Below are 19,808 nucleotides of genomic sequence, written 5' to 3' on the forward strand. Positions count from 1 at the left end.
CCTCTTTTAAATGATAGTTCAACACACGTCCCTGTTTCTCGTTCTTAAATCATGCTTCTGAATCGCATTTACACTTTTCTTGTGTCCTTTACTAATTGTTTCTTCTTCAAAGGGTCTTGCTCATCGTTTGAGTTCTGCTTGGATGGAGATTACCTATTGGGTGGACTATTTCCAGTACATGATGCTGAACATGAAACATCCTTTTTTTCCCTGGAACCCATTGAATGTTTTCGGTAAGCAATCACCTTTTTTTTTGCTTTATGAAATAGCCAATCATTTTCTGTGTGTCATCAGGCAGTGTTGTAAAACTAAAGCAGCATTTCATCCGCATTTTCTGTAATATTACATTTCTAAGATGAAACACAAATGAAGTGCAATCAACTTCTGTTGTTTCTCTTATTAATGTTTTCTAGGCACAGTTTTACAAAATCAGGCTATCAGATGTTTCAAGTAATGAGGTTTGCTGTTGAGGAGATTAATAACTCCACTACCCTGCTGCCCAATGTCTCTCTGGGTTATGAAGTTTTTGATCATTGTTCTGACACTAAGAATTTCCCTTCAGTCTTCAGTTTTATCTCACAGAACGGATCAATAAATCCTCAAGAAAAACTCAACAGCCATCAGCCTAAAATCATTGCTTTAACAGGACCATATGGAAGCACAAGAACTATTACTATTGCACCACTGATCACAATGGACCTTATACCACTGGTAAATTATTTAAACTATTTTGTACTTAAAGCTATACATTGACTTTATGAACCAGGAATAATTGTCACTAGGTAAATTATTATCTCAGTGTATTTAACTAGGAGTAGTTTTATATTTTGAAATCAAAAACACCTAGTTAACTCTTTTCAATTCAAATATGAACTTTCTCATCCAAGCAAAATTCTAAATGTTTAATAGTTTTTTGTAGCCTTAATCTTATACTTATATCCATATATCCATAAATACTAATATTAAGTTATTTATTTGTGAAATAACATTAAAACTCTCTCTTTCAAAGGTCAACTATGGAGCTTCTAGTTATGCACTGAGTGATAAACTTCAGTATCCATCTTTTATCAGAACAATCCCTAGCAACAAAGACTTGATACAGATGATTATTCAAATAATCAAGTGGTTTGGATGGAACTGGGTTGCTTTTCTTGGAGGCCCAGACAATTACAGTGAAGATGGCCTATATCTGTTTAACAAATATATCCACAATACTAGCATTTGTTTGGCTTATCATAAGTGTCTCAGTCAAAGTGCAAACTACAGTCTAACTCTTAAAAAGATTGATAAGCTCAACATCAATGTCATTGTGGTTTTCGCTGTGCCACAATATGCAAAAAATATAATCAAAGCAGCCATAACAAACAACATCCGAGACAAAGTTTGGATTGCAAGTGAAACATGGTCCATGAATCAGCAGCTTCCAAAAGAGCCAGGAATTGAGAAAATTGGAACAATTATTGGCATTACAGAGAGATTTTTGTCATTGCCTGGATTTAATGACTTCATTTATAAAACCAAAGAAACAACTGAGGTTTATTCTAATGATAACACTGAGAGTGAAATCCACACAAAGACATGTAATCAAGATTGTGACAACTGCTCATTGGTGACAGCAGATGAAATTATAAATGAAGATCCCACATTCTCTTTTGCCATCTACGCTGCCATATACACCATAGCTCATGCATTACATAAAGTTCTGCACTGCAACATGAACCAATGCAACAAAAATACAACAGTTAAGCCATACATGGTGAGTCAAATATTAATCTTGGTCAAATGGAGCACAGTGGTTTAGTGGGTGGCAATTTTGTCTCAACATGAAGGGTCCTTGTTTGAGTCCCAGCTGCCCAGTTTCTTCCAAGTACTCTTGAGTTACTCCACAGCCCAAAGACATGTTGTTGAATTGAACCAAAAAATGCTAAATTGCATTTATGTTAGCAATTTCCAGGGTATATGATAGGCTTCAGCACACCCTGTGAACCCACATTCAGTTATGACAGTAAAAAAAGTAAAAGAAAAATGTATTATTGCTAATATTTAGCAATTTATTATTATTTAGTTAATAATAAAAACAGGATTTTTTTAGTAATTTAGAAATGAAAATAGTATCTAAAATATATACTATTAGATTTTTTTTTATTCGCTTTGGTACTATTTTCACAAGTAAGGTGTACATTTTCAAAACTCTTAGTACAAAAATCCAAACTGATCACACTTGTAACGCAGCTAGTCATTGTTTCAAAACCTGATGTAATGCTTTCAGTAAGTTGCACATTTGTTCAGTCCACATAGTCATTGTTTCAAATAAAAGATTATTGTAATTTGTAATGATAAAATTTGGTTTAATCACCGAAACACAACGGTATGATATTCTTTCAGTTTAGTACTTTTAACAATCAGTTCATCCAACAGCAAACAATGCAAGATACATGTTTCAAATCAGCCTTAAAAGTGCTGAAATTAATATGCTACAGTACTAAAAAATACATATTACACAGTTTCACATTAGGCAATACACTTACATTACTTATATAATCTATAATTTTTCAAAATATCCATCCTATGTGTAATCAAGTGAAGGATCAATGAAGACATCCTTTACAATCATTTGAGCAAATTACAGTAGTTTTTATTTTTCAGATATAATTGTAACATAGCTATACTTTCTATAATGTAACTGAATGAAAACATAAAATGTAGTGCACACATTACATTACATTACAGTAATTTGGATCAAGCCTGTCTTGAGCATTTGGCTGTAGATTTTCGTCCACCTCTTTGACCTCTCTGTGGGTGCCCATGCCCACCTCTCTGATGGATACCTTGTCCACAAGTTCTTCTTATTCCTTGCTATCTGTCCTGCTCCATGTTGAAATAAATTGCCAGTGTTTCACCCCCACTTTTACAGTATATCTACTGTAATGACCAACTGTGCTTACCACTATGTAAAATCAATTAGCAATACAGAGTATTGTACAGTATCATGTGTGGTTACACATAATTTATATGTTCGTACAAACACAGGTTTTATTTCTGTAGTTCTCAAAATCCATATACTGTATATTGCTGAAATGAAAATATATAGGTTTACCAAATGGTTCAGTGATTAGCCATTACAGTTTTTTTTATTCGCTTTGGTACTATTTTCACAAGTATGTGGTAAAACCTCACAACTGTTAGTACAAAACTCACAGCAGATCATCAAAAAGTCAGTTTTTTCAAAGATGTAATCACATTTTCAATTGACTTAGTACAACACAGAAAATGATACATTCACTTTTTCACCACACTTAATCATTGTGTCATCAAAGAAATACATTTCATTTGAAGTAATTGTCTTTCACAATGCAATGCTCACAATACTTTTGATATGCTTCTCATCTCATTTGCATAAATACATTTGACCAGCACTAACTAAATCCAACTGATCTTAATGGTTAATCACTGAACCATTTGGTAAACGTATGTATTTTCATTTAGGCAATATACAGTATATGGATTTTCAGAACTACAGAAATAAAATGTGTGTTTGTACAAACATATAAATTATGTGTATCCACACATGATAAAATACTCTTTATTGCTAACTGATTTTACATAGTGGTAACCACAGTTGGTCATTACAGTAGATATACTGTAAAAGTGGGGGTGTAAACACTGGCAATTTCTTTCAACATGGAGCAGGACAGACAGCAAGAAGATCTTGTGGACAAGGGATCCGTCAGGGAGGTGGGCATGGGCACCCACAGAGAGGTCAAAGAGGTGGACAAAAATCTACGGCCAAATGCTCAAGACAGGCTTGATAAAAATTACATTAATGTTATGCATGCACTAAATAATATTCATTCAGTTACATTACAGAAAGTATAGCTATGTTACAATTATATCTGAAAAATAAAAACTACTGTAATTTGCTCAAATGATTGTAGAGGATGTCTTCATTGATCCTTCACTTGATTACACAGAGGATGGATATTTTGGAAATTATAGATGATGTAAGTAATGTAAGTGTATTGCCTAATGTGAAACTGTGTAATATGTATTTTTTAGTACTGTAGCATATTAATTTCAGGACTTTTAAGGCTGATTTGAAACATGTATCTTGCAATGTTTGCTGTTGGATGAAGTGATTGTTAAAATTACTAAACTGAAAGAAGATCATACTGTTGTGTTTCGGTGATTAAACGAAATGTGAAAGACAATTACTTCATATGAAAAGTATTTCTTTGATGACAATGATTAAATGTGGTGAAAAAGTGAAAGTACAACACACAAAATTATACAAAGTCAATTGAACATATGATTAAATGTTTGAAAAAACGGACTATTTGATGATCTGCCTTGAGTTTTGTACTAACAGTTGTGAAGTTTTACCACATACTTGTGAAAATAGTACCAAAGCGAATAAAAAACTGTATAAACATGATATATATATAAATATTTTTGTCTTTTATTAATATTTTTTCAACACAATTTACAACAGCTTCTCGAAGAAATGAGAAAGTTGGACTTTCCACTTAATGGACGTCAGGTGAAATATGATATAAATGGTGATCCACCTGTCAGTTACGCAGTAGTGCTCTGGCATACTGAAACAAATCCTCCATGGTTTCAGATGGTGGGGACATATGATACTTACCCAGAAATGACTTTCTCCATTAACAATTCTCTGCTTCCCTGGCATAACAATCCTTCTGTAAGTTACTGAACCTTTATTGGTAGATCTGTAATCTATATATAGCAATCTAGATTAACTTTAAATCCAAACTCTGTTTTATCAAGGTTCCTTTCTCAAACTGCTCTGTTGAGTGTAAGGAGGGATTTTCAAGAGAACGTGAGGGATATCATGATTGCTGTTTTTTGTGCAAAGAATGCCCGATAAACAGCTTCGTGAATTATTCGCGTGAGTATTTTAGGCCAGGGACCCATATTTTAACCTTTACAATCCTAAAAAAAGTCTCAGGTTGCATACGGTTATGCAAACTGGCTCCCTGAAAAGGGAACTAGACACTGTGTGATGTTTGTTGATGCTATGGGGAATGCTTCAAGCTTGTGTGAAATCACGTCTATATAATGGCTAGGTCAAAAACAGGCCATGTAGCAATGTATGCCATGGACACAAGAAAAGGGACCTGCATTACACATCATTAGATGAAAGACATGCAGGTAGAACGTAGGAGTGGCAAGGAGAAACGGTATCCCATTCCCTTCTCAGAGAACCAGACTATATACATAACCTTGATCGTGCGTCATCTTTGTTGATGCAATGGGGGGAACTTAACACCCACTATGCCACAATGAGGGAAGGGGGTGCTCAACAATGCTATTTAACATCAGCACAGATGATTGTTGAGGACAGACAGATCAACCCTGAAGGACCTGAGAACTCAGTGTTAGGTCCTAGTTAAATGTAATAATGTATGCAGAGAGGACCAACCTGCCACAGCACAAACAGTGTGCAAGGACACACTTCTGGACAATGCTTTAGATCAGGGGTGCCCAACCCTTCTCCTGGAGGGCTACCGTCCTGCAGACTTCAGTTCCAACCAGCTCCAACACACCTGTTTGTAATTATCAAGCAACCCTGAACACCTTGATTATCTGCTTCAGCTGTATTTGATTGGGGTTCGAGCTAAAATCTGCAGGACAGTAGCCCTCCAGGAACAGGGTTGGGCACCCCTGCTTTAGATGATGCCAAACTTTGGTGAATTTGGCCATCAGAGAGTTCTTTGTCCAAAAGTGCATAAAATCAAACTTTTTTTTTTGAAGAGTTTGATGACCAAATTTTAAATCCTGGCCACAGGATGTGTAAGACGCCAGTGGAAGTGTTGTTTTCAAAACAAATATTTTAATATATGTTAAGGTAGTGGTTGTGCTCCTTAATTGTTGGTGGGTGCTCCCAAAATCACGAGCAAGGCCTTATCTGTAAACCTGATGCCTATAAGATTGAGCTACAGATGACTCTCTGTTGCAAAAAAGCTGATAGCTTGGCTGATACAGAATGCCTGATAGCAGTTTTGTAGTCAGATCTTCAACTGATGCACACAACATTCAATCCATGTTTGGGTCAAGAGGTCACTGGAGAGGGCAAGAGATCTCATGCTCCACATTAAAGAAAGAAAGAGCTACAGGCTCAAAGACAGACGCTTGCAATTTGTACACTAAGCTCTCTTGAGAGCTGACCGAGCATGCTCCCCTCAAAGATTGTGTGTGTGTGCGCCACCTTCCATAAGATAGCAATGGCAGGGTGCAACACATTTCTTAAACCATCTTCTATCCATCTATTTCCAAAGCACAAGGCTAAGGAACGTCAAAACAAAACTCAAACAAGAAGATGATGAATTTTAATGCAGGCACCTTTATAGTCTTCAGGGTGGGCATTTCTGTGTTGCCTGACCTTGAAAATAAGTAGACATTATTTCCCATGAGCTCAGACATTGGGTACGTGCCGGAAGCATTCCCCATAGTGTCAACAAACTTATGATTATAGTTTTTGCATAATAAATGCTGGCCATGTGCTTTGCTGACACTGTGTAGCCTGTCCCCTTGTTTCCCAATTCATATCCTTGTTATTAATTCATTTCACTCACAGTATCACTCATCCCTTTTTTGTGTGAGCTGTTTTTGGTGTCCTAGAATTTACTTGGCATTCATATATTGTTGTTTTATTGCCAGGAGACCGCTATACCTGTTTTCCATGTGCAGAGAGTGAATGGTCTGAAGAGGGCAGCACAACCTGTAAGACACGTGCTGTTGTCTATCTACACTTCACAGAAATCTCTTCCATTGCAGTAATAATTTTAGCCACATTCTTGATTGTAGTTTTAATTTTCATTTTTTGTCTTTTCGCCTACAATTACAACACACCAGTGGTGAGATCTGCTGGTGGCAACATGTGTTTCCTAATGTTAGCGTGTTTGATTATATCCACTACAAATGTGTTCTTTTTCTTTGGACAACCAACGACAGTAATTTGTATCCTGAGAAATTTCACATTTTCCTTTTTCTTCACTATCTGTCTCTCCTGTCTTTCTGTTCGTTCCTTTCAGATTGTTTGTATCTTCAAAATGGCTGCAGAGTTCCCTAAATTACACAGCTTGTGGGTAAAGCACAGTGGCCATTGGCTCTTTGTTGCAATGTTTTCTGTCTTTCATTTAATTGTTTGTTTGATACGGGTGACTGTCTCAGCTCCCAAACCCTTTAGAGACTCTGTTTCTTTTAAAGACCAGGTTATTCTTGACTGTAAAAATGGGCACACTGCAGCCCTGGCCACAGCTGTATTCATTGGTTGGTTTCTTGGTTTTTTGTGTATCTTATTTTCTTACATGGGAAGAGATCTTCCGAAAAATTACAATGAGGCCAAATCAATAACTTTTAGTATAATTTTGTTCTATGTAATTTGGATTGTATACTTCACAGCTTTGTCTCTTATCAAAAGCCGATATGTCCAGCTTTTTAATGCAGTGACCCAGCTATTTAGCATATATGGAATTCTCTTCAGCTATTTCATACCAAAATCTTACATCATGTTATTTCAACCAAAGAAAAACACTGCTGCATACTTTCAAACATCTATTCAGAATTACACACAAACTATTAGTAGAAGTTGAATCATGACAATGATGCTGAGCAGATGCAGATCAAATCCCCAACAAACTGGCATAGTTATAAAGGATAGTTATTAAACTAATTTCTAGTCCAGTTTCATCTGGAGTGCGTGGTTAAAGTCATGGCATTATGTTTTAAAATATGCATGTAGAGATCAGGGGCCTCATTTATAAACGTTGCGTACGCACAAAAGAAGGCGTACGCCACTCTCTACGCAATAGTTGTTATTTATAAAAAGCAAACTTGACGGGAAAATGTGCTGTCCGTCACGCAAGCTCTGACCCAGACGTACGCACAAAAACGGGTGAAATGAGAAATGGCGACACCGACGGCAGATGGAAGAAACACGTGAAAGTGAAAGTAAAAATGACAACACTACCTCTCATAAATAACATGAAGACTTCACAAAGCAAGTCTTACAATTAACAGCCTACACGAACAACCGTTTGATCGATCAGCAGTGAAACAAAATAAATAAATAAATAAATCGAAAATTACAACAAAAATTCAAATGAACACATATTTGCTAAAAGAAAAGTGAAATATGTTCTGCAATAATATTGGCATGTTGTGCAATTCATCCTCATAAAGAATATAGTTAACAGAACGAAATAATGTACAAAACTGATATTCTCGTCAATGTGTCCGTCTGGCCGAGCAGATATAGATGCAATTACATAGACAGATAGATAGATAATTAGGAGATATATAGTTAGATAGATAGATAAATAAATAAATAGATAGATGTATTAATTGTCCACTGGGGAAAGTTGTTTTCATAGTAAACCATATCTTCATAATCTACGGAATTATGGTATTCATGCATATGCCTTTAGTGTGTTTTATTTTTGATAAAACAATGTATGGCGTATGTCTCAACCATTCAGGAAGCAACAAGAAATTACATTTGCGCTGAACAATGTCCCATTTCCACGTCGATTACTACCGACATCTGTAGCTTGTCAGATGCAATTAAATTAATGGAAATAAAATGCCCCATCACAATGCGTAATGCCCACACTGTGCACTCCAAACAACGTTTTTCTCCTCTTTTCCCCCTCGCAAATGATAACTTCTACTTCACATTGAGTGAATTTACGTTTTTTTTTTCCCTCTATGTGTTTGCCATGATTTCGCAATCAATGCATATTAACTTGTGGGCGTTTCACGGACTATTTATGGGCAACTATGGGCGTGTCATGAGGCCGCAAAAGCTGCGCCACATTTAGAATTGATTGTGATTTATTAAGGGAAAAATGTGTAGGATGTGCGTGCGCACTGTTTTATAAATCCGAATATTTCTGTGCGTACGCCCGTCCTATGTTTCATCCGTACGCCACTTCTGATGCAAATCCTACGCAAAGTTTTATAAATGAGGCCCCAGTTCTGCTTTGTTTAGTTTAGATTAAGACACCGTGTATGATTTAAGGAATGTGTTCATTTAGAAAGCTTGTAAGTGGGCTACAAATGTAACTTTTTAGTAGAATGCATAAGTTCATAAGTACAAATCTGAGGAAATGTGTAAAACACAGTGTCCAAATAATCAACATAAATTTGTAAGTTGTGGATCATCAACTCTGTATGCTTTGTGTATGTTAATCTTTATAAAGGTTATCGTTTGTCGTGATTAATTGGATGTTAACATTTAGTGAATAACATTAAAAAATGAATAAGTAAAAAGAATAAACTTGAGTTTGATTTTAAGGCATGTTGGTTTAATGTTATTGTGTGAAATCACAAAGGCAAAAGGCAGGACCTTGCAAGGCCCAGCTTTAATAAACCATACAGGAAACTTAATAAAAAAACTAGGAGCAAGGGGAATTAAAATATTACAGCAAACAAACTCCAACAAGGCCCTGTCCCAAATGGCACACTCTGGACTTGTGGTCCTCTTCAGAATCCACACTTTGATGACATCACATAGTTCAGACTTTAGGGACCCTTGATGCGAGTCCACGTGGGTACACCAGAGTCATATTTTGGGACAGACTCGAGCATCACACCGGAAATAGGTAGAGAAATTGCCCGTCAGTGTGAACTCCTCCCTTCTGTCGTCTGATTGGTCTGATTGCCCTTTCGCAAGGACTTCTGGGTTGGTAAAGTGCGCGAAGCCTGCTGCAGTGCGGGCTTCGCTGAAGACCGCATCAAGGGGGCAAAGGAGGCGCTGATGAGCACACTTCAAAGCTGACAGATGGGACACCCTATGGACTCGTAGACGAAGCGAGAACTCGCAATTTAAGGCCACGAGAACAAAAGTCCACATGAAGTGTGTCACAGGTCGCAGCGGACCACTAACGTTGTGAGTCACGCCCTTCACAAGTTCCACCTCGAGAAGGTCCCAAGAACACCCCAATGACCAGACACAAGAGAAGGAATAAGTATAATTAAAACAATCTTTGTTTAAATTAATTAAAAATAATTCAGGGAAGGGGGAAAGGGCAATCTAAAATAACTTCCTTCTTCAGGAGGAGACTGGGCCAGAGAGGACTGGAAGTCAAGGGTGAGTATGCACACAGGGGGAGAGAGGGATGGAGCTCCTTCGTCCCTTTTGCAGAATCTTTATCCCTCCTGAGGGACCCTTGATCCTTCTCCTTGGGTTTTGTTTACTCGTGGCGCCCTTCTCTTCTCCTGAAGGCAAAACAGAAACACACGATGAATGATGGGGAAGACGGAGAGCGACTACCTGCTACCGGTGAATGCTTTGTTCCTCGGGTCTAACTTTACTAGGCACCCAGACGACACCTCCACTCCAGTAGACTTCGCGGTGGATGCCGTACGCAACACGAGGCTCCTGAGGACACAGGTAAGTGGCAGAGGTAAGTATTTGACAACATCGCTGACTCTTCACTCTGGCTTACAGGGCTCACAAGGTAAGTGTAGTTTTTAGCTCGTTCTGCAGGCAAGGGTTTATATCGTCACTGAACCTTCGCTCTGGGCTTACAGGGCTTACAAGGTAAGTTAGACAAGGAAAACCATACGTCACCTCTTGGCTTCGTTCAAAGGCGAGGGGGGGTTTACCAACTCCAAGCTGCTGCTCGTGAGGCCTGTACGGCCGATGTGGTCTCAGTGGACGAGCTCGGGTAGAACAGCTACGCCGAGGCTGGGCTTTCAGGCTGAACACGCCCACTTCCCTCTCTTCTACAGACAGGACAGAGATCTAGATGGTGGAGCGGACAGCTTAGCTCGCTCCACAATATAAGAAAATGCACACAGCAGTCAGGTTACTTGTAACGACTTCAATACGTCCTTCCAACAGTATGGTTTTCCCTACAATCTTTCCACAGTACCTTGACCGGCGTCCACACTCTGCCTTCTTTAGGCTGAACACAGCGGCTGGAGTTATAAGTGGGCAGGTATAGAATGATGGCGACCGCCGTCCAACAGGGACCTTCTCAACCTGGAGGGCAAGTACAGACAGCAAGAGACATGGCACAACACTGCTAGACTTCAGGTGCACATACGTCAAAGACAGACTCACCCACTGGACTACACACACTTCAGTGACTTTATAAGGTCAGTACTCCACACCTAATCGAGATCCGCCCTTGGAGGGGATTTGAGGTCGCTGGCACAGGCAGTGATCAAACTGACGTTGTAGCATCCACAAATTAACATTCGTTTGCCCTATGACACTTCAGCTCGCCCACCCGTCTCGTCATCCACGGTGGGGCTGCTAAACAGCTGTTAAACACTCCAACACAGATATATGCATTCGTCTTCAGATATAGCGTCAAAGGTAAACAATCCACTGTACTCACTGTTTCCGTGGTATTAATCAACTCTCCTCTTTGTCTCTCTCTCCTCAGACAACTCACCAAACGCCCGGCAATGTTGTTGTAATTCCGCCCTGATATTGTTTCCCCACAAGACCTTCAATGTAGCACACACAACTGGTAAGTATATTTCTCTTCAAACTTCGCTTTGCTCTAACCTGCTTGGATTGTTGACTCTCAATCGTTCCATTCGCTTAGCGAATCCACAAGATGCCTCTGCCTGTTTCGCCCTACGTCCGTATTCCAACACACCGTCCCGTTCGTAGTGTTTCTTCCCAAACAACGACTACTTCCTGCATCTTTAACACTCCTTTATACTTCCTCCAGCATGCAAACTGCCCAGTCAGCGATCACCACGTCATTGTACACACCTGCTACGGATTGCGCTTGATTTAGGTTGTCCAGGGTTACCCGGAAGTCACGGGTGTTTGTATAATTCGGTGCGGGCGAAACTTTTCCTCTCACTTTTGGTTCCGCCCTAAAAGTCACTCCGTGACAAGTGCGCCATTTGGGACAGGGCCCAAGTTAAAGGAAACACTTACAATTTGAATTTAACGGCTCAAAAACTGTAAAAAAAACCCTCAGATTGATAATGTACGTTATACCAGCCGATGCACAAGAGATGGCCTGTATCAAGGGCCTGTTCTGTGTTCTTTTTTGAGGACTTTTAGTTTGTACTGAGTTCCTGTTTCCTGTCTTGTGTTTTGTAGTCATTTTGTAGTTCTTTTGTTCCATTGGTTGCTCTGTTGATTGTCTCCCCAGGTGTGTCTTGTTCTCTTTTCAAACCCTAGGCTTGTTTGACTTCATGTGGCGCCGCAAATAAAAATTTATTTAATACCTAATTACTTTAAAATTGTGTACTTTTAGTAAAAGTACTTAAATATTAAATGTAAAACAATAACTTAATTGAGTAAGGCTGCATTCACACGGTACCATAATATGGTTGTCAAACCCGTATTTGAGTCCTTAAGATGCTTCCGTTCACACGCGGTTCGGTTATTTACTGGTTTGACAACCGCATTCTATAACCGACCTCACATCCGTAACTTTTCGGGTTTCACAACCGTATTTACAAAGAAGCTGTGTCGTGTGAACGGAATCGCACTGGACAACCAGTTGTCATGTAATTCGTTACTCTCTGTGTTAAGATAACATTACAGTGCATAAAAATGACTGCAAACTACGCAGCAGAATTGCTCCATAAGGTTAATGTGATATTATATTACCTTCATAGACACCACAGAACATAATTATTACATTACGCATAGAATCAGGTGCAGCCCAGTAAGTGAGATATATAGAGTTTAAACCTTAACTCTTTCACCGCCAGCGTTTTTTTAAAAAGTTGCCAGCCAGCGCCAGCGTTTTTCATGATTTTCACCAAAGTTTAATGCCTTCCAGAAAATGTTCTTCTTCAAATATATAAACATACAATATACCAAATAAAAGAACAGACCCTCTGCTTTCAAACAAAAAAAAGAGTTTCATCCTACCTTCAGTGGTTCTTTTGTACTCAGCTTTTGAATATGGGTAGGTTTCTGCAGAAACACCACATTTTGAGCAAAAAGCAGAGATAATTCCATTTTTGTGACAGACTTTTCATAGAGATCCCATTCAGAGCGATCTTTAAAACAGACATGGACATGCAGCCGCTTGCCATAGGGCAATACTTCAGGGTTTAAAAAGTTGCGGAAGGGCGCCACCTCGTGGATAATAGCGGTATTGCGGAAAGACGGAAAATCTCGTCATTGGCGGGGAAGCGTTTTCTCTTAATTGACGAGATATCTCGTCAATGGCGGTGAAAGAGTTAAAAGTGGATAATTAATATAATGTTAAGTGTAATAAAAGGGATATAAAAATTTGCTGTTTATTTACTTACCTTTTATCTTCAGTGAAGCAATAAAGAAGATATTTTGCAAAAAACCCATCTGTTTCATATAATTCAATGCAAAAGATCCGTCACTTTGGGAGAACAAAAAGCAGATATATCGAATACAAAAGTAATCCCTCCTGGTGACATTTTGGCTGCTTGTGAAGCAAATCAGTCTGTTTTTGCAGGATATTGAATGTTATTTACAACATTATTAGCATCCATATAGAACCTTGGCAACATATAAAGTGCGCTAGGTGGTGCTAAGAGGCTGGTTTTGCCTGCGGCTGGCAAACCATACTCTCTGCGCCACCTACAGAGTGACTATCCAGGCCCCAGGTCAGGAAACAGAAAGATCGGCTTACCTATCAGTCTGTTAGCTGCCTTCCCTCACAAAAATTAACCATGGTTTTACTACAGTTATGACCAAAAAACCATGGTTACTGTAGTAAAACCATGGTTACCACAAAATAACCATGGTTTTGACAAACATGGTTTTCAAAAACCATAGTTAAACCATGGTTAGTGTAGTAAAACCATGGTTTTGCTTATAGTAATCAATTGACCAAAAACCATGGTAACTACACTTTTACCACAATAAAACCATGGTTAATTTTCGTAAGGGTTGACATGTCAAGATCACATATATCCCAGCACATAGAGCCTTTTTTACCAGAGTACCAACACATCTCGACTGTGTCTGTTCCTTGAACAAATAAATACAGAGCACCGTTTACCTCGTCTCGTACAAATCTTATTAACATAAAATTAGAACACAATACATTATATTAACAGATGAAACTCAAATGTTAAAATTCTGCCTTCTTAACATTAGATCGCTTACCAATAAAGAACCTATTATCAATGAAATAATTACTGACCAAAACTTAGATGCACTCTGTTTAACAGAGACCTGGCTTAAAGCAGACGATTATATCAGTTTAAACGAATCCACCCCACAAGACTTTTTCTATAAACACATTCCTACAATTCCTACAATTGTAGCTACAATATACAACAAAATATTTAAAGTAAACCATAAATCCGAACTAAAATTTAATTCGTTTGAAATAATACTGTTAAATATGGAAATAACTGATCGTAACAACAAACAGCTTTCGTTCAATTTAGCTACCATATATAGGCCTCCGGGCCATCACACAGATTTTCTTAAAGAAATAGCAGACTTCCTATCTGAGCTCCCAGTCACTGTAGATAAAGCTCTTATCGTTGGTGATTTTCATATCCATGTGGATAACCCAAAAGATGCATTAGGACATGCGTTTATGGATGTTCTAAATTCTCTCGGTATTAAACAAAACGTGTTGGGGCTCATGCATACTTGTAAGCACACATTAGACTTAATTCTGTCACTTGGACTCAATATTAATGACATCGAAATGTCACCCCAGAGCGATGCCGTTTCAGACCATTGCGTCGTGTCATACACAATGCTTCTAGATAGGACCGCTCAGTCTACAACATGATACAGATTAGCCAGAACAATAATCTCCACCACTAAAGCTTTATTAGCACTCTTCTAGACCTGTCTCAAATGAAACATGTAGCAGATAACCGTGAAGATCTGGATATTATAATAGATAACCTGAACAACGTTTGCACTAGCACATTGGATGCCGTTGCTCCCATTCGAAAAAAGAGAATCAAAGAAAAAATGCCAGCTCCATGGTATGACCATCATACTGCAGCCCTTAAAAAATTAGCTAGAAAAATTGAAAGAATCACAAAGTTAGAGGTATTTCGTTCAGCATGGAAAGAGAGTGTTAAAAACTACAGACAGGCTATTAAAAACGCCAGATCTACCTATCTCAGTACGCTTATTAAAGAAAATCATAACAACCCTCGTTTCCTCTTTAGCACAGTTGCGAAACTGACTAGAAACAAAGAACAAACAGAAACCAATAGTAAACTCCAACACAATAGTAACGACTTCATGAACTTCTTTACTAAGAAAATTATGTTTATTACGGAAAATATAGAAACTACGCAAGCAGCCACCATTATACCCAATAGTACATTTACCACATCTTGAGTCGTTTAATCCTACTACAATAGAAGAGCTCTCTAAACTAGTAACGTCATCCAAATCATCGTCCTGTATACTAGACCCCGTTCCCACAAAATTACTTAAAGAGATATTTCATGTAGTGTCAGACACGGTACTAAATATCTTTAACTCATCTCTAGAATTAGGATACGTTCCAACAGCTTTCAAACTAGCAGTTATTAGACCGCTCATTAAAAAACCAAACCTTGACCAGGGAGATCTTAATAACTTTAGACCAATCTCAAATCTATCTTTTCTTCCTAAAATATTAGAAAAAGTAGTGGAAAGCCAGCTACACACATTCATAGCGAATAATAATACATATGAAAAGTTCCAATCAGGATTCAGGCCCCACCATAGCACAGAGACTGCGCTGCTTAGAGTTACAAAGACCTCCTATTAACATCCGATAGTGGTGAAATCTCAGTCCTTATATTACTAGACCTTAGTGCAGCCTTTGACACAATATATCACAGAATCTTATTCAATAGACTAGAAAACTATGTTGGCATCAGTGGTCATGCGTTAGCCTGTTTTAGATCGTATCTAATCAAACACTATCACTTTGTTTATGTAAATGAGGAAGAGTCATATCACTTCCCGGTTAAATACGGCATACCACAGGGATCAGTTTTAGGCCCTATCCTATTCTCGTTATATAAGTTACCTCTAGGAGACATTATCAGGAAACATAAGTTTTCACTGCTATGCGGATGATACCCAGCTTTACATCTTGTCACCTCCTAGCGAAACCCACCAGTTTGCTAAGCTAACAGACTGCATTAGTGATATTAGGGACTGGATGGCACATAACTTTCTTATGCTAAACTCCAATAAGACAGAGATACTTATTATTGAACCAAATCGCTACAAACATAATATGTCAGATTACAAGTTGTCCATAGATGGCTGCACGGTGGTGCCATCTTCCACGGATAAGAATTTAGGCGTAATGTTCGACAGCAATCTATCTTTCGATAGTCATATCTCCAACATCTGCCGCACAGCATTCTTCCATCTTAGAAATATCTCAAAAATATGCCATATGCTGTCTGCATCAGATGCAGAAAAGCTTATCCATGCTTTTATGACCTGTAGAATAGACTATTGTAACTCGTTACTCGGGGGATGCCATTCAAGTCAGGTAAACAAGCTACAGCTGGTTCAAAACGCCGCCGCAAGAGTGCTTACTCGATCTAAAAAGTATGACCACATTAGTCCAATTCTCGAATCTTTACACTGGCTACCAGTTAATTATCGCATACAATTTAAAATATTACTAATCACCTACAAAGCCTTAAATGGCCTAGCGCCCTCGTATATTAAAGAACTACTATCAGAATACAATCCACCACGTAAACTGCACTCACAAAATTCTGGTCACTTAATTATCCCTAGAATATCAAAAGTGTCGAAAGGTGGTAGATCCTTTTCCTACTTGGCCCCTAAGCTCTGGAATGATTTACCAAATAATGTTCGAGTATCAGACACAGTCGATCAATTTAAATCTAAACTTAAGACATTCTTCTTTAACAAAGCATTCACATAAAATATGTCCAGTAAATGTACTTTTCCCGCAGTAGTTAGTTTGTCTAGAACAAAGCACTCACATACCTCATATGGGTAATATACTATATATATATATATATATATATATATATATATATATATATATATATATATATATATATATATTAATTTCTCCCAAGGGTTTTTGTCCTTCTAGAAGTTTTTCCAACCGGGTTTTCTCCTAGGGGGTTTTTTCGTCCCAGGGAGAGTCAGCCAACTTTGGCTTAACTTAGCACTTTACTGTATATGTTACATTATTAATACGCTAGCTTGTATGATTTAACCTTAGCCGATATATTCTACTTCTTATATTATCTATTGATTTTCTGTGTTCTCCTTTACATCTACTCATGTAAAGCTGCTTTGCAACAATTAACAATTGTGAAAAGCGCTATATAAATAAAATTGAATTGAATACTTTATTTAAAATTTACGTCCGTCACTATGGTTACAGGCGCCGCTAGCATAACTAGCATATGGGTTTGAGGTCGGTTGCTCGTTCATACAGGCAGCGCTCTATTTTTGTCTTTAATTTGCTGTGTGAACAGGGGCCTATACCACGAAGCCTCAGCTGTGGGCAAAGAAAAATATAGCTGACGTAACTACTACCATGCAAATTTCATTTATTTGATTTTTTTTATTGAACATATTCAAATACAAACATTAAGGCATATTTAACAATCACTATTTTCTGTGTTGATACCGCATTTAAAGAAAAAAAGAGAAAATAAAACGAAGAAAAAAAGGAGGTTGAGGGTCTTTATCTTAAACATCCAAAGCAGAAATAAGTCTCAGGGGTCTCCGCGCAGTTTTCCGGGGGTCTCCGGGTCTAGTTTTCCATTGCCCAGTTATTTGGTATGAAATATCTAGATTTTCCACAGAAGGAATCTCTTATCTTTGCAAACTTCTAGCCTCACATAAGAAATGTACCATGCCCTTACTGTACCGCAAATGATGTGTATTGCGTTGCGCTTTTTTGCAAGTGTATGCGGTCGGTGGGGAAAACACGGTTTGTCGAACCATGTGCAAGGTGGTCCTCCTCGCACTGTAGGGCTACATTAAAAGCGTCATAGTGTTCCCCGGACATTTCCCGACCATATCTTTAATGGAGGGCTTTTATAAAATTCCCTGTAAGATTATTAAGAAATTTAACAGTGTACATTAACTTAATAAAAGCATATTTCACTTTGGGTAGCCTACCTAAATATATTATACAATGAAGTATGTTAATGTACATGTTATATATACTAAAAAGAGCAGAGGCAGTATTATTTCGCTCTTGAAATACATTTTTATAATCTTCATACTTTTGTATAATTAGCTCATGCTCCTCCGCTAAAAAATACACTGCTTGTACGTGCTCTCTCCCTTTTCTATTCTGATTGGTTGTTCGTGCCGACATCACTCTTTAATGTGCACGCGCGGGTGGAGTAATCATAGCCTAAAGATCAAAGCCTGAGTTGACAGAGAAAGTTGATAAGCCGCTTCATGGGACCAATAAAGCCTGATTGCATCGGTTTTGTCAACTCAAAACCAATCCTGTAACCCCAAGTTTGTTCAGCTACCTTCATGGGATAGGCCACAGGACACTTCCAGACTCACACCTGTAAGTAAATACGGTTGTCACTCCCGATATTTTGCCACGTGAACACACCCTAATAGAGTACAAATTATGATAATATGCTTTGGAATATATGTTTTTCGAAGAAAAACACTGATAAAATACAAATACTTGAAAATCACTTTTGAGTAGAAAGTAAAACCTCTGCTTGATAGTGACCCTAGCAACTTATCAACCCACCTGTGGTCTGTGGACTTGGCATGGACAATCAATTTAATTCCACTTTCTGTGTTTTTTGTTTGTAAAATGATAGCTCCAAATTCTTGTTAATCTGTTAGTACAATCTATCGCACAACAGCCTTTTCCCATTTAGACGCGTTTTCCACGTGTTTTCGCTAAATTCACACTGTACACAAACGCTGACCCTCTGTCTTTTGCCACTCAGTGGGCGTAACCGCAGTCATTATTGCCGAAGGTGACGTCATGTGCATACCCTCTATATACAGCCACAGAAAAATTAATAGAGCACTCCAGTTTTTACTTTAATCATCAGACTGATAGGATGACAACACATGTGAAAGATGTGACTAAAAAGTTCATTTTAAAATTTTTCGTAAAATACTTGTAAGAACATGAGTATTTGTTGTTGAGAAATGAATTTGAACTTGATTTCTCTGCAGTATTGAAGATCAGAAAACACTGACCATGTTTTCAATTTTCAGTAAATAAATGCAAATGCTGTTCATATTGCTGTCAGGGTTTGAATACATTTATTAATGCAGCAGTTTAGTTAAGAAATGGCTGATCAAGTTGAAAAGCATTTTCAATTGAGTACATAACAAGGATTCAGGCATGAGAAATACAGTATTGGTGAAATCACCTGTGCACATATTCATCACATTCACTGGCCACAGAAGATTCATCAAGGAGGATTTCTACAAGACTGCAAGTAACAGAAACAGTTTACTCCATAAGGTGTTACATTAGCACAGTCACAGTAGAACAGTCATTATTTTGTGTAATAGCTTTTCCTATTGACATTGTTGCAGTGGATTGCACACTAGACCTGTTTGAGTCGTGACTCACTGGGATCTTTAACCCGGATCTTTAAATTAACTCATGAGTTGCGAGTCTCTAGTGTCATTAACCCAGATCAGTTGAGTCCTACTACAATTCTATGTAAAACCATAAACAGCGCCACCACACACACAAACCTCTTTTAACATTATTGATGAGACTTCGCTCGCACTACAAATCCACTCGTAATCGGCTGATTTGCGTGAGAACTGACCCGAGATTCTCACTCAGAGCCGGAAACATTGCAAACTCGAGAGACTTACGGATCCGCGAATT

The 19,808-nt window shown here is 38.1% G+C and overlaps 2 protein-coding genes across 2 annotated transcripts; both read left to right on the top strand.

Annotated features, from left to right (window-relative positions):
- Nucleotides 1-232: 232 nt before the first annotated feature.
- Nucleotides 233-5,515, top strand: LOC129413379 (taste receptor type 1 member 1-like). Its single transcript, XM_073867433.1, has 4 exons — nt 233-711; nt 1,010-1,756; nt 4,490-4,702; nt 4,789-5,515. The coding sequence occupies exons 1-4, from the start codon at nt 367-369 to the stop codon at nt 4,999-5,001; spliced, it is 1,518 nt and encodes a 505-aa protein (XP_073723534.1). The 5' UTR covers nt 233-366; the 3' UTR covers nt 5,002-5,515.
- LOC129413451 (taste receptor type 1 member 1-like) lies at nt 5,304-9,760 on the top strand. Its single transcript, XM_073868207.1, has 2 exons — nt 5,304-5,403; nt 6,643-9,760. The coding sequence occupies exons 1-2, from the start codon at nt 5,304-5,306 to the stop codon at nt 7,614-7,616; spliced, it is 1,074 nt and encodes a 357-aa protein (XP_073724308.1). The 3' UTR covers nt 7,617-9,760.
- Nucleotides 9,761-19,808: the final 10,048 nt, after the last annotated feature.

The sequence above is a fragment of the Misgurnus anguillicaudatus genome, chromosome 5, assembly GCF_027580225.2.
Source record: "Misgurnus anguillicaudatus chromosome 5, ASM2758022v2, whole genome shotgun sequence".
NCBI classification, from domain to species: Eukaryota; Metazoa; Chordata; class Actinopteri; order Cypriniformes; family Cobitidae; genus Misgurnus; species Misgurnus anguillicaudatus.

What these genes read in the sequence shown, in the direction of transcription:
- LOC129413379 (XM_073867433.1), top strand. Translation starts at nt 367, where the DNA reads ATGAAGTGCAATCAACTTCTGTTGTTTCTCTTATTAATGTTTTCTAGG. An exon ending in CAACAGTTAAGCCATACATG is followed by an intron (nt 1,757 to 4,489) that starts GTGAGTCAAATA and finishes AATTTACAACAG; the next exon opens with CTTCTCGAAGAAATGAGAAA. An exon ending in CCTGGCATAACAATCCTTCT is followed by an intron (nt 4,703 to 4,788) that starts GTAAGTTACTGA and finishes TGTTTTATCAAG; the next exon opens with GTTCCTTTCTCAAACTGCTC.
- LOC129413451 (XM_073868207.1), top strand. Translation starts at nt 5,304, where the DNA reads ATGAGGGAAGGGGGTGCTCAACAATGCTATTTAACATCAGCACAGATG. An exon ending in ACCTGAGAACTCAGTGTTAG is followed by an intron (nt 5,404 to 6,642) that starts GTCCTAGTTAAA and finishes TTGGTGTCCTAG; the next exon opens with AATTTACTTGGCATTCATAT.